General features: G+C 58.2%; 1 protein-coding gene across 1 annotated transcript in view; it reads right to left on the bottom strand.

Moving 5' to 3' along the window:
* The window catches only part of SHANK3 (SH3 and multiple ankyrin repeat domains 3), a 55188-nt gene extending 42844 nt beyond the window's left edge, over positions 1–12344 (bottom strand). The window contains exons 1-11 of the mRNA XM_079141269.1: positions 12209–12344; positions 11767–11826; positions 10420–11042; positions 9889–10092; positions 8799–8870; positions 6953–7061; positions 6727–6878; positions 6468–6635; positions 6262–6378; positions 5767–5844; positions 4834–4900 (exon numbers count right to left, since the gene is read on the bottom strand). Of these exons, the coding sequence (XP_078997395.1) occupies positions 4834–4900; positions 5767–5844; positions 6262–6378; positions 6468–6635; positions 6727–6878; positions 6953–7061; positions 8799–8870; positions 9889–10092; positions 10420–10698 (1246 nt within the window). The 5' untranslated portion in view covers positions 10699–11042; positions 11767–11826; positions 12209–12344. The remainder of the gene's footprint in view (positions 1–4833; positions 4901–5766; positions 5845–6261; positions 6379–6467; positions 6636–6726; positions 6879–6952; positions 7062–8798; positions 8871–9888; positions 10093–10419; positions 11043–11766; positions 11827–12208) is intronic.
* Positions 12345–12561: the final 217 nt, after the last annotated feature.

Raw genomic sequence — 12561 nt, 5'->3', positions numbered from 1 at the left:
CAGGCACTCAAACTTGATGAGGACAATGATTTTATGACTTTATTTGAAATGTTAGTGGTTCATTTTCTATTTTCCAGATTTAAGGAAACATTTTTTCCTTTTAAGTTATTTATAGCTTTCAGCAATTTAGTAAATTAGACTTTTAACAGTAATATTGAAATATTTTTCTCCCTATCTGCTCCTCTAAAATTTGGAAAAGTAACCATGTATATTTTTATTATGTGGCAACAGTTATTTGCACAGGTTCAATAAGAACCTCTTTCTTGGGGCTGGGGAGATAGCTCAGTTGTAGAGTGCTTGCCTTGCAAGCACAAGGCCCTGGGTTCAAATCCCCAGCACCGCAATAAAAAAAGAAAAAGAACCTCTCTCTTCATGAGAAGGTATGATTGGAAACACAGGTTGTGTCAACCAAGGTCGTAACTGGAATGTCGCTACTTGGGAACGTGTGAAGGAAGCTGCCTTCCACCGTTCTCAGTCTCACAATAAGTAAAAACTGATACCTCCCGGCTGGTCCCCAAACCTCAAGGTGTTTTTAGGACCTCAGGAGACAGAATTTCCTAGATCTACAGGCACTGTAGGTGAGGTCTGAAGTTTGCCTTGATTTGACATCTAGCTTTCAAAGTTTTTTAATAAGTCCCATCTAGGGTTCCTTATAAAAAGTTCCAACTACACCCAAGTAAAGGGCTTACACAGGCCACTACCATCTGTGCTGACTTTACACAAACTCCAGCCAGGTTTCACAAGGCTGAATTACTGTGCATTCAGATCAGTCTTGCTCTGATTACCTTGGCAGAAAGTGGGACAATTACAGAGAGAAAAATCATGCCTTGGAAGAAAACCACAGTCCGCCTGTTATGAGGCTCCAGCCCCAGCTCACTGTTTTCCGGTTCTATCGTCTGCGTGAACTGGACTGGAGCTTGAGCTCTAGACTCCTCCGATCTAAGTTTTCTCCCTCTTCTCCAACTTGGAATCACTAACAAGAACCACCCTGTTCCTGAAACCCCACAAGCTGCAGAAGGATACCTGGATGTGATTCCAGGAACAAGCCCCACCCCTGAGTGTTCACTGGGGAGCTCAGCAAGACACCCAGTGCCATGACCAACTGTCCAAACTGCAAGCCAGGAAACAACCTTCTTTGAGTCCAAATCTAGAATCTCTTTGGCTGACTCCCTCTGGATACAGACTGAATTTACAGCTCACTGTAGTCACTGATCTTTGCTTTTCTTTTGCTCCATAGAAAAATTAGTTCGGTTGGTTATAGGCTCTTGGCTAGGAAGCATCTGGTCTCTGTGTGTCACCGTCCGACAGTCACACTGCAGCACACTGTGTCCTCTCGAGGCCTAAATATGTGTGCAGGCATCCACAGGATGCCAGAGGGGTTCACGGTGTATTCAGAGCAAGGAAGATGAGGTGAACAACTGAAGGACTCTTCCTTCAGCAATCTAGCACATGCCACAGGAGTTCCCAGGGGACAGCCAGCCATGGTGGTGGCACTTACATCCAGGTTTTGATCGATCACTCATAAACAAGAGGCTGACCAAAAGCAGGGAGCCGATTTTTAAAAATTCTAACTGGGAAGCCTTTTGATAGGGGTGGCTCTGCACTTTAAATTCCTATGTGAACACACCAAAGACGACTGTAAAGAGTAAACTGAAACCAGAAACAGCTCCAATCAGAAACCACCAACTGGGTTCCGATCAAGGCCTCCCTCTGGCAGAGTGCTACCTCTCCCCAGTAATGATCACAGAACATTCTAACAAAGTCTCTAAAATGGAAATATGCTTAAATGATCTTAAATTTGGTAGTGGATTATTAAATATGACATCAAAAGCATGAGTGATAGAAGAAACACTAGCCAGGTACAGTGGTATGTGCCTGTAGTCCCAACTGCTTGGAAGGCTGAGATAAGAGGATCACTTGAGCCCAGGAGTTTAAGACCAGCCTGGGCAGCACAGGGAGACTCCAAGTCAAAAACAAACAAAGAGATACATTGGATCTTATAAAGTTAAAAACTTTTGACATCAAAAGGCATCAAAGTGACTCCATGAGAGAGAGCTTGCAGCCCTGGGTTCAAGCCCCAATATCAGCAAAAAATTTTTAAATTAAAAATTAAATAAAAATAAAAAAGGCTGGGGATTGCAGCCCAGTAGTAGAGCACCGCTGGGTTCAATCCCTAGTACCAAGCCAGGGGCAATGCGGGGAGGGTGGGTAGAAATAACCTACATATCCATTAATGGATAAACAAAATGTCACATAAAATGGAATATTATTCAGCCATAAAAAGGAATAAAGTAGTGAAACACCCTACAAGGTAGACGAACGTCAAACATATGTTGAACTAAAGAGGCCAAACATAGAGGGTCACACTGCATAATTCTGTTTACATGGAAGGGCATAAAAGGGAAATCCACAGAGAGAAAGTGTGTGCATGCAACAGGCTGGGGAAAGGGCAATGCAGAATGACTGCTTAGTGTGTCTGCAGTTGTTTGGGGGAAATAAAAATGTTTTGGGGTTTAATAGAATTGGTTGCACAACATTGTGAATGGAAGCAATGCCACAGAACTGTTCAATTAAATTTTCGTGGTATGAGATGGGAGCTATGGGCTAGATGTGCCTGCTGGGCATTGTCTTTCAAGTCAGGTCCATGCCCATTGCCCAGCATGGCGGCAGGACCCCAGCTCTGCTGCCCCTGGAGCTGGCTCTCGGGGCGGAACCTGAGCGCCACCCAGGCTGGCTGAGTCGGAACCATGTGGTCACTACTCAGGATGTGCCGCCCCAGGGTACTCGTCCAAGGCACTGTGGAACTCCAAGTCCCCAAGAACACGTGTGCAAGGAGTGTGTGCCTGAGAGGATAAGAGGAGGAGGCCCAAGTCAGGCGGCATGCACACACTGCCACTGCCAGGCCAGGGACCCTGCCCAAAGCCTGCGGGCTGCCAAGAGGCAGGAAGATGACACGTTTCCCTGGACCCCCCAGAGGGCCCTTTCACAGTTGAATAAGGAGCCAGATGGGTGGGCATATCCCCCTCCAGCTTCTCCTACATGCAGGCCCTACCCAGAGTGGGACATGTAACTCCAAGGGCCATTTAGGCAATGTCCTTGAGTGACTGTGTGCAGAGGGGGAGGGGTAAGAAGGATAGACCCTGAATCCCCAGGTTCACACACAGGGCCTGCCACAAATCCAATAATCAACCTTTGGGGGTTGTTGAGGGCGACTTGAGATTAGGGGCTCAGAGTAAACCTCATGAATGCCTCGACCTGCGCAAAGGATAATGGTGTGTCACAGGAACATCATGACAGCTGAGCTGGCAAGGGGGTGTGGCCAACGGAGCCAATGACCACAGCAGGCTGGTGACACAGGCCTACTCTGCAGCACGGGGACAGTGGACCTCACCCCAACCACACGAGCACACCTGGGGCAGGACAGCAAGCCTCCACTAGTGCCCTGGAGACCTAGGAGGACGGCAGCAGGGTCTTCCTGCCTCTCAGCCTAGACCACAAACAAGCCCCTTCCCTCCAGTCAACTAGCTGGAAGCCACCTACTTCCCGGAGTCCAGCTGTAGGAGGCTAGGGTGGGGAGGGACTTGGGCAGTGGTGAAGACCTCACTTCACTAAAGAAGAAGTGAGGCCCCACAGACCTTCACAGCTCTCCCACGCCAGATGCCCACAGCAGAAGAGGGCCCACAGCAATCCCAGGTAAGATGCCACACCCATCAGCCTATCCTGGCCCTGATTCAAATCCAAACTTGACCACGGTTCTCTCCTAGCCATAACCTGGACCCGAACCTACGGGCTGTACACAGAGGAGGGTCTCTGCAGAGGAGGGTCTGCCCACTGCCATCATGGCCCTCACCCTGCTGGGGCTCCAAGGGCTTTGTGGAGAGGAGTGGTTCAGGGGGAACTGCCACAGAGGACAGATCCCTAAAGACATTATCAACTTAACCTCAACCTCACCCCAAGTCTAGCCCCAGCCCTCACCGCACTCATCAAGACCAGTGAGATTCTGACCATACCAACAGCCCAGCCCTGGGCTGCCCACTGCCACTTCACTTTTTAAAGAAACAGAAAATGGGGACCCCCAAGTAAGTACTCGGGCAGAAAGTGGGTTGGGAGGCCATGTTCCAGAGAGAGCCACAGACACAGAAGCCCATTCCACTCAGGAGCCAGAGGGCATGGCCAGCACTCTCCTGGAGGGAGGTTCGAGGACTCCTGCAGGCCCAATCTCCCCACCCTACACAGGATGGTCTGGCTTAGCACACATTCCCCAGGGCGCAAGAGTGTGTGCCGGCCCTTCCTCCTGCCTGTCCTGGGCCAGGCTGCATGTGCAGATTCTGGTCTTCCTCCAAGGACCACGAGTCACTTGCAAGCCAGTCATCCCCCAACACACGGGTCGCCAGGAGCCTGGCCTGGGGGGCCCTGGCCTGGAGGCCCCACCCTGTCCATCTCAGTCTTCACTGTTGCTACCTCTCCACGTATGTTCGTGAGATCTCTGCAACACTAAGAGCACACTACAGTCACCTGAATGCTTCCATATTCCAGGCTGGAATGAGATCCACAGCCCTGTGCCCCCAAACAGCCCTTCCTCGGACCTACGAGGAAAACACAAACCCTGGCCTAAGGTCAACCCTAAGCCCAGGGCTAGCCTGGCTCACCATGCTCTTGGCCCTGACTGAAAAGTCTGTTCATCAACATAGGCCCTTCCTGTGGTCTATCACCCACGCCTGCCGGAGTCACAGACCCTGGGCTTAGAGCTGGGGGCCCCTGACATGTCGCTACTGTCCTTGAGCACCCACACAAATCCACACTGAACAAGGCCCATGGGTGGGCAGGACTCACCAACATCTGAGTCTTTGTGGGTCTTGATGACCTCTGCAAGCTCAAAGTTCCCTGCAATGATGGCCACCTGGAAGAAAGGGGAGGTCACGACACGGAGGGCAGCAAGGAGGTCTAGGGGACCAGACCGCATGCTGCCGAGGGGCTCCGAGACTGCTCTGCAGTCTTCCTCCCCAGACAGCCCTTCTTCTCAAGTCACAACACTCCAGTCTAACTGGGTCAGCTGCTTACAGACAGCAGTCACAGGGTGCTACACACACGCCCTGTTGAGTAGAGACCCACCACCCCGTCTGCCCAGGACCAGAGGACTCCCAGGCCGTGAGATGGCCCCAGGCATAATGGGACACACTCCCAGAACTTCTAATCTGCCCATCCACACGACCATCACTCCTGGATCAGCCACACGCAACCCTCATCTTCCTGTGGCCCTGCATCCTGCCACCTGACGGGCCCTGATGTATCTACTACCAGATGTGCCCCAATCCCCGCACCACTGCCTCTACCCTCACCAGAGGTCTGTGTTCCTACTGAGAGCAGATCCTCGCTCTTTTGGTGGCCCACCAGCCCCCATGACATATTCCAGGCCACTACCCAGCCAATGCCAACCAGCTTGGCCAAACAAGGGGCTCGGGGGCATCACTGGGACGTCAGGAGTCAGGGTGGCACCCTCTTGGGTTTGAGCTCTGTATCCCTGCCTGCCTTTAGGGGTCATGCCCACACCTGTTCTCCCCTCTTCTTGACTGCCCCTCCCGCTGCCCCAGCCCCTGAATCCTCCTCTCTGCCTGGGCATCCAACACCCACCACTGGCCTGCCCTGTGCACCGCCTCCCATGCCAGTCATGGGAGTGCATGCTCCCCTCTTCCTTCCAGAAAACCAAAGTTTGGAAAAGTTAAAGCACACAGAGACAGACGGCCTGCCCCAGGGAACCGCACGTACCTGGAAGGCCGTCTGACTATTGTAATTGCGAACATCCTTGTTGGCTCCTCGGAAGAGCAGGACTCGAGCACAACTCTCCTGTCAGGAGGCAGCAGGGGTCACACTGGGTGGCTGGAGAAACGGGCCAGGTGCAGTGGCCGGCACACACAGGTACACACGAGCGTGTACGATGTGGCACTACGCCTACATGTTCTCTGCACACCTGAGCCAGGTAGGTATGCCGGGGAAGGTCCCACCAGCCCCGGGGGTCTGGATATGTTAGTTTTCACCAGGATGACCTCGGGGGCCCACACGTACACACGATACGTGTGCACTCAGGGGGCAGACTGCATAGGTAGGCCCACAAGGCCATCCTACCACCACGACTCACTGCAGGACACAGAGACACAGGACGCGTGGAGCAGCACACAGTCAGTGTGAATGTGCACACAGGCGTGCTTTGCTGCACTCAAAACAGGCACTGCACCTGCACAGGTACAGCATGTGTGGTCGCACCTGGTTGTAGAGAGCACAGATATGCAGTGCCGTGTTTCCCGAGGCATTCTGGGCACCCATGTTGGCTCCGTAGAACAGCAGGTGCTCCAGGTGCTGCACGTGCCCGAAGCGGCAGGCCTAGGGAGGAGGGATGTGCTCCAGCGGCCAGGACAGAGCCTGTGCCCCACCTGCCCCACGCCAGGCCCTGTAGCACACTCCCTACCCACCTGGTGGATCTCCTGCCAGCCATTCTCATCAGTAGTTCCCAGCTGTGCGTGGTCGTGGAGAAGCAGCTCACAGCAGAGGGCGTCCCCACCCCCCAGGGCACTGTGGTACAGGGCTGTCAGGCCGCGGCTGTCCTTGTAGTCGGGTGAAGCCCCCAGGTCCAGCAGGGTCTGAGGGGAGGCAGTTCAACATTCATTACAGGCCTGGCTTCCTCCCCACCCCACCAGGCCACGTCCCCTCCAGACAGGGCCCCTCGCTGACCGTCAATGCCCCTGCATTCCTCTGCCGGGTGGCACAATGCACAGCAGTGAGCCCATCCCGGGTGCGGAAGTCCAGGTGAGCACCACCGTTCCTCAGCACCTTCAGCAGGTCTGTGGCATTGTCCAGCTGGGCCGCAAGACTCAGAGGGCACTCTGGGTTCAAGGGGCAGATCAAAGTTAGGGTCCTAACCACTCAAAGGACAGTCCCTCTCTGCTCTGCTCCTCACCTCCTGAATCAGGGTCGTGGAAATTGGGGTCCAGTCCCTTGTCCAGAAGGCGGGCCACCTTGTCTGTGCTGTGCAGCTGGACATAGTCCATGAATTTCTTCAGGTTCGCCTGGAATGCCAAGTGCCTCAGACAGCTGGGTGTCATGGCCACCCCCGTTTCCTCCAGTAAGCTTCGGGCCACCCACTGCTCCACCCCGTGGTCTGACCTGTCACCTGAGGCCCTGCACCGAGTCTTGGTTCTGATTCCAGGTTGGCTTGACCCGTGGTGCCATTCAGAGACCTTCCCTGAGTCCTGACACCCAAACCCAACCGTAGGCTAGGCACAGCCTGCCTTGCCACAGTCAGTCTCCCTCATCACGCCCAAGCGAGGCCACAGCCTCAACCTCAGTCACTGCCCTGGCTCTGCCTCCTGGCTCTCATGCCCCAACCTGCTCAGACTAGAAGAGCCCTGAGCCAGCCCCATGACAACCCCAAAAGCTCATCATTCCCAAGATTTCTCTTGTCCTTCTTGCTCACCAGCTCACCCCATGGCTGACCCTTGGGGCCGCCTACAACACAACTTGGCCTTCTGTTCATTTACCCAGTTCTGAGTCAGTTCACCCAGCAAAGCCTCAACAGCACCACATGGCAGGGACACCGCACACACAAGGCAAGGTACCCCAGCCTACGGCCTCTGTGAACACTCAGCATGCAGCAGGCAGGAGGGGGCAGCTAGGGACCACTGCCATGGGTTGGGGCAATGGAACTTGAGGAAGTTCATTTCAACCAAGGGAAGAGCCTGTGCAGAGACTCCAGGGAGAGACCTCAGTCAGTCCCAGGGCAGGAGGGGAGAGAGCCCAGGGCTGTGAGGAGAGGTTCAAGTGCATCCCCCAAACAAGCAGGACTCACTGAGGAATAAGACACGCATGTTCTATTGGTCACTGGGAAGAAGTCAGGAGAAAGGTAACTTCAGGGCAGTGGCCTAGGTGATAGGCTCACACAAGGAGCAGTGGAGGGAGTCAAGGACCTTTCTGACATGATGCCTGCCTAGCCACAGAGCCAGGGCTACTGACCACCACCTGCCATGGGCAGCGGAAATGCCTGGTTCTGAAGCCTAAAGATCTGGGGTTACAAATGGAGTCATAGGGCACAGGGCCCTACCCTAAGCTACAGAGTCCATCAAGGAATTGTCCAACAAGCACACACACACCAGCCACAGAGCTGGGGTGAGGGCTCCAGGAGTCTGACCACGGGGCGGAGTAAGACACCCATCTTTCCCAAGGACGTTCGGAGGAAGTAATACAGCACTCCCAAGTCTCGCGAGCTCAGAGGTGGTGCCCAAGAGTAAAGACACCTCACACATTGGCCAGGGAATGGGGCAGTCAGACAGGTCTGGGCCCAGCTCGTGACTGCACATCACAAGTAAGTGACTTGACCCCTCTGCCATGCAGTTTCCTCACATGAAATGGAGTAACAAGAGTCCCGCCAGGGAGAGCATTCGTGAGATGCCTAATCACAATACTGGCCAGCACCAGCTGGCAACAAGCACTGGGCCTCTTGTCCCCAACAACCAACACATCAGATGTCTGTCTGCTTCTCTCCCACCTGGCCTCTTACAGGACACTCCACCCCCTTGGCTAGGGGACAGCAAGAGTCTGATTTAACTGGACCCATCACAGGACTAGCCATCTCTGGCCATGGTCCTGGAATCTGTGCCCAGCTCTCCAGCAGCCTCCAAAATCCATATCTGGACCCCTGACAACAGAATGGGCCAAAGCTGGGGTTGGAGGGTCATGGTCAACCCTAAGCTAGAGTTTGGGACAGAGACCATGGTGGGGGGGCCCCCTTCCCACAATGACCTCTTTACCTTTGTGTGCAGCTTTGCAAACTGCTTGTCATCAATGAGGTTCTGGGCATAAACACGCCGCTTGTATCGAAACTGCTCAGATAAAGAAAAGGTGGAGAGAAAGTACCCACCCCAGCGAAGTGAGCAACTGGTGACCACCAGCATCTGCTCTCACACATATACTGCTCGCCATCACAGGACCCTCCTGCACACACCTCCAGGGCAGTGCCACTTCACAGCCCTGCAAGGCCCAGACACACACCAGTGTGGACACACAGCTGACAGCTGACACCTACCCACCACACTGAATGTGGCATGTGGCACCAGGGAAGGTGAGTACATGGCCATCTCTAAGTGGCAGGTTCCCACCCTGCCTCATTCTCATCCCCAAGGCTCCCTGGAAAACCCCACTCCTCTCCCAACATCGGATGCCAGTCTTACCTTCCTAGGCATCCCCTCTCTACTCCCTCTCCAAGTAGAACTTACCCCAATTCCCTGTGCCACCATGGAAGTCAGGTCAGCCTTGACCTCAGCTACCCTCTTATTTCAGTGCCTACTGGGGTTATTACCCTCCCCCTTCCCCAAACTACAAGATCACACTGTCATGACTCAGTCTCTGTCCACCCCCCTTCATAGAAGGGCACCTTTACGTCATGACTGAGCAGAGGACACTCAGGCCCACTTCAGAAGACCTTACAGTGGGGAGCAGGGGACGAACATGCACACAGACAACTGCTTACACCACCTAACCCTCTGGGCACTCACTTCTCACACTCTTCATTGCGGAGCAATACTGGTTGCTGACTGCACACGCCGCTCAAACTGCTCACACCACGCACGCTGACTGCATGTGCTGCACACCGCTCACTGTGTACTACACACGTCTTGCACGCACCACATACCCTGTCTACACTGTTCTCCCTGCCCACACTGCAACACAGCTCACCCCGCACGCTGCTCACACTGCCCATGCACACACCGCTCGCAGCGCACTGCCCCCACACCAACTCCTTCCCTGCGTCTCAATGCCAGCCCTTCGCCGCTCCTGCCACGGCGCTCGGGGTCGCAGCCTAAGCGCCTCCCCCACCCCTGCCCCGGGCCCGCTCGACACCTCCAGGTAGGGCAGGGGCGTGTCCAGGTTGGGCGGGTACTCTTGCAGGAGCCGCTCCTCATCCAGGAACTTGCCGGCACGGCCTCTGGAGGGCGGCTGGAAGAGCCCGTAGTTGAGCGCGTCCTGCAGGCTGTGGTTGAGGGCGCAGAGCACGCGCTGCTTGGCGGCCCACACGGGCGCGGTCGGGTCCAGGCGCAGACACTTCTGCGGCGGAGCGGGCTCGTGAGCAAGGACCCGCCCGCCCGGCCCCGCGCGAGGCGCCGGGCACCGCGCTCCGCGCCCCGCGCCCGGCGGGAGGGAGGGCGAGGCTCGGAGCCCAGCCGGGACCCGCGCCTCCACGCACTGCGGCCGAGGCCCCGCCCCGGGGCTGGGCTTCCCCGGGCCCCGCCCCCACCCGGAGATGGGGAGGGTCCCGCGGAGGCGGCGGGGGAGGGGTGAGTAGCCGCGGCCGGGGGTCCTGGGCGCGGGGCGCGCCCGGCGGGGGCACCGCGAGCAAGTCACGAAGGGCGCGGCGGGGTCTCGGGGGCTCACCGTCTGCTGCAGGTCCGGAATGCCGACGCGCACGACCACAGCGCTGGCCCCGGGGCCGTCCATCCCCACGCCCGCGCCGGGGCTACCCGCGGCCGGGAGCCGGGCGCACGGGGACTCCGCGCGGCGCCCCGGCCCCCCCTGGCCCCCCGCCGGAGCCCCGCCGGCCGCGCTGCGCGGGAGGGGGCCGGGGGGGGCCGGGGCCGGGGCCGGCTCAGGGGACAGCGGCTCCGGGGGCTCCGCGGCAGCGGCAGCGGCGGCGGCGGCGCGACTCAGCTGCATCGGCCCCGGCTCCGCTCGGCGCCTGCCTTCCCCGGGGGCGGGGGCGGCGGGGGGAGGGGGCCTGAGCCGGGAGCGAGGCGGGGGTGGCGAGGGGGCCGCGCCGGAGGCGGGGGCGGGAGGCCCGGGACCAGGCGCGGGGGTCCGCGCAGGGTCCCGCGCGCGCGGGGGCAGTCCGCGAGCCGGAGGGCGGGGGTCCGGACGTGGGGCGGGGGCCGGGGGCCGCGCCGGGATGGGGGCGCCCTAGCCCTCGCGGGGGAGTGGCTGAGCGGCGAGGGCCACGCCGCGCTTCCGCTGCGGGCGAGCGTCGCGGACCACCGGGCGAGGGGCGTCAGCGGGTCGTGGAGCTGGGTGGGGGCCGCGTCGGGGCAGGACCACAGGCCAGGCACGGGAAGGAACAAGGAGAATTAAGCCCCCCGGGTGGAGACCTCTCTGAACTCTGCGGACCCCCACTCCAGGCCCGGAGGGGATGGGGGTCAACCCTGCCCCAGCCCTGGGCTCCGAGGGCCGCGCGCCCCGCGCGGGGCAGGGTCGGGCCGGCCCCGCGATGAGAGCGCCCCCCCAGCATCAGCCTCTGACCGCGCCCAGCGGGGTCCCGCGGCACCCCGCGGCGGACTTCGGGGAGTTCACTCTGGACCCCCAGGCCCTGCTCTGCGGCCCTCGGCCGGTCGGCCCCCTCCGCCGCCGGGCGCCCCTTCCCCGTCACCTTAGCGACGGAGGATGGGGGCGCGACCTGCGAGAAGGGCTTAGGGGAGGGGGCGCCACTAGTCTCCACCTGCGATGGGGAAGTGAATTTTAGTTTCGCGCGTTGTCCTGGCAACGCGGGAGGGGGGCCGAGTGGGCGGAGGAGGGGAGCTCGGCGAGGAAACTAGCTCAGGCGCCGCCCGCGTGGCGCGTGCCAGCCCCGGCCTCGCACAGGCACAGCCGCGGAAATGCCCAGGCCCCAGCGCTTCGCGCAGCCCCAAGGACGGAGCAGCCCTGGGTCCCGGAGTCTACTGCCTCGCACAGCGTACCTGCGCTGAACCCCCCACCTAAGAAAAGCAGCCCCTGACTCCGCAGTGATCCACTCACCCTCTGACGGCACCCACTGGATCACCTTCAGGGAACAGCCTGGCTGGAAGCCCTCTGCCTCTGGCGGAAAACAGCCCCTAAGCACCAACCTCCCCCACCCTCTCCACTAGCAGCCCTGGATCCCCCACAAAACTGGTTACTGTGGAGCTCCCAGGAATAACCTTGGGCTGCCCTGGCCCACCACACACAAGAAAATCTCCCTATCCCTCTCTCTGGCAACCTGGGTCTTTTGAGAAATACCCTGACACCACACAGAACAGTGATTGACACCCCCAGGAGAAGCTCCCTTCTCCGCAGATCCACCCGACTCCCCTTGCCCCGCCAAAAAGCGCTACCTGACCCCATACAGGGGTTTTCTGACCAGCCCCCGCCAGAGAAGGGCCTTCTCAGCGACCACTGGGTTGCTGCTTCCCCTCCGCTACCTTTGAGGAACAATTTCTACCTTCCCAGGACGTGACCGAGCTGAGGTTCCAGGGCTGTCTGTGGGTCTGGTCCTGCCTGCTCTCAAGCCTGGGTGGACCCTCCCTGCCGGGGAAGTGAAGCCCCAGGAGGCCCCTCCCAAGGCCATTGGTGTGGCCTGCATTGAGGACATTGAGTGTGGGGACAGGATGGGAGGTGGGGGCTGGGAGCAGGGAGCAGGAAGGGGCCTAGGAGTCTCCCTTATCTGCAGGAAGCACCTTGGGAAGCAGGAGGGCTGGGCTTCCTGCTGCCTACCTCAGGAGAGGAAACTAGGGCTGTCCACCCCTGGCGTCACCACCGTCTTCCTGCCCTGTCTCTTTTCCCTTTCCCTTGGCC

This window comes from Sciurus vulgaris (assembly GCF_902686455.1).
Source record: "Sciurus vulgaris genome assembly, chromosome: 5".
Lineage (NCBI taxonomy): Eukaryota > Metazoa > Chordata > Mammalia > Rodentia > Sciuridae > Sciurus > Sciurus vulgaris.
This window is presented reverse-complemented; position numbering and strand designations above follow the sequence as displayed.